We start from the raw sequence: 1,871 nt of genomic DNA, 5'->3' as shown, positions 1-1,871 counted from the left end.
AAACCTTTGTGTGTACAAGTTGGCATATCTATCTGATTATTTTCTTTGGGTAAGTTTCAAGGTCAGTTTAAGTTTGGGTAAGTTTCAAGGTCAACAGTATACTTTTTGGTTTAATTTCTTTTTTGTCTCTCTTTCTCACGACTTAGCATTTGGCTAAGAAATTCTTTTTGGTTGATGATTTGGGGACATGTTTAAATATATTTGGTAAACAGTGTAAAGTCACTGTGATAGGCATATATTTGTAAGTTAATAATTTACTGTTGTTGAATAGATATTTAATAGATTTTTTTCACCAGGTAGGGGAGCCAAAAATATTAACCTGCAAATCTTTAAGTTGTCTTCTTCCAAAGGGTTTGTATATGTGAGACTTAACACAGTAGAATTGAGATAATTTTAAAAATTGTTTAAGTTCTAAGTTAATAATGTCTTTAGAATGCATGGAAATGATTAACACAGTTTTCTTTGATTACTTTTTTTCCAGGTGATCCATGGCAGGGGACATGGAAGGATTCTGTTCCTCCATCCATGACACCAGTGTCTCTGCTGGGTTCAGAGCACTGTATGAGGAGGGATTGCTTCTTGATGTCACTCTGGTTATTGAAGACCATCAGTTCCAGGCCCATAAAGCACTCTTGGCTACCCAGAGTGATTACTTCAGAATTATGTTTACTGCAGACATGAGGGAGCGGGATCAGAACAAAATTCACTTAAAAGGTCTAACTGCTACAGGCTTCAGCCACGTCCTTCAGTTTATGTACTATGGAACTATAGAACTGAGTATGAGTACAGTTCACGAGATTCTTCAGGCTGCCATGTATGTTCAACTTATAGAGGTGGTGAAGTTCTGCTGCTCTTTCCTGTTAGCGAAAATCTGCTTAGAAAATTGTGCAGAAATTATGAGACTCTTAGATGATTTCGGTGTAAACATCGAAGGAGTCAGGGAGAAGTTGGATACTTTTCTGCTAGACAACTTTGTACCACTCATGTCCAGGCCTGACTTCCTGTCTTACCTGAGCTTTGAGAAGCTCATGTCTTACTTGGATAATGATCATCTGAGCAGATTCCCAGAGATAGAGCTGTACGAGGCTGTGCAGTCTTGGCTGCGGCATGATAGAAGACGCTGGAGACATACCGATACCATCATTCAGAACATCAGATTTTGTCTGATGACCCCATCCAGTGTTTTTGAAAAGGTTGGTGCATTTGAAAGAAATAGACAAGACTCATCATTTAGTTAATAAGGCAGCATGTCTTTAGAGATAAGATTCCCAGGCTTGGTTTGAGCCAAAAAGGGAATGAATAGTTTTTAAGAATAGTTACATATAAGAAGTCTAATTTGTTGTAGCTTGTGTATTTAGGTTTTTTAAAAACACATTTTGTGGTTAAAAGATGGACCAGGTAGGTGGTAAAGTAGTTTCACTTAGAAGGTACTTTTAAAGTTGAAGTATAATTATTTAATCTAAAAGATTGTAAGTTTACTTTAGCTTCTCATTCTTTTCACAGAGTAATTAAATCTGAACTGGGTCAGTCTAGCTCTCTTTTTAAAAATTAATTTAAGTGATCCATACTGAAATTAGAGTCGAGAGGAGTTTTATAGTTCTGAATGTTAAACATTAACACAACCTTTTATTCCTCTAAAATGTAGTAAGGAGGAACATAAAATAGATGTTGAAAAGCAGTAGGCCTTGGTGGTGATTTTCTTCCCTTCTCTTACCTAGTTCTGCATCCCCCTCTTTGTCCATTCCCCGCCTCACCCCGCTGCCCCGCACTGTGAATACTAACTACATTTAACCATGAAAACATATATTTGTCCAAAACCGTTGTTTTTGGCATTTCAAAGCAAATAAGACTATAAATAAATCTTCTATCTA

At 36.7% G+C, this 1,871-nt stretch overlaps 1 protein-coding gene across 1 annotated transcript; it reads left to right on the top strand.

Annotated features, from left to right (window-relative positions):
• Positions 1-19: 19 nt before the first annotated feature.
• On the top strand, positions 20-1,864 carry LOC104997018 (kelch-like protein 15). Its single transcript, XM_010851438.1, has one exon. The coding sequence runs from the start codon at positions 489-491 to the stop codon at positions 1,236-1,238; it is 750 nt and encodes a 249-aa protein (XP_010849740.1). The 5' UTR covers positions 20-488; the 3' UTR covers positions 1,239-1,864.
• Positions 1,865-1,871: the final 7 nt, after the last annotated feature.

The sequence above is a fragment of the Bison bison genome, unplaced genomic scaffold, assembly GCF_000754665.1.
Source record: "Bison bison bison isolate TAMUID 2011002044 unplaced genomic scaffold, Bison_UMD1.0 scf7180017851744, whole genome shotgun sequence".
NCBI lineage: Eukaryota > Metazoa > Chordata > Mammalia > Artiodactyla > Bovidae > Bison > Bison bison.
This window is presented reverse-complemented; position numbering and strand designations above follow the sequence as displayed.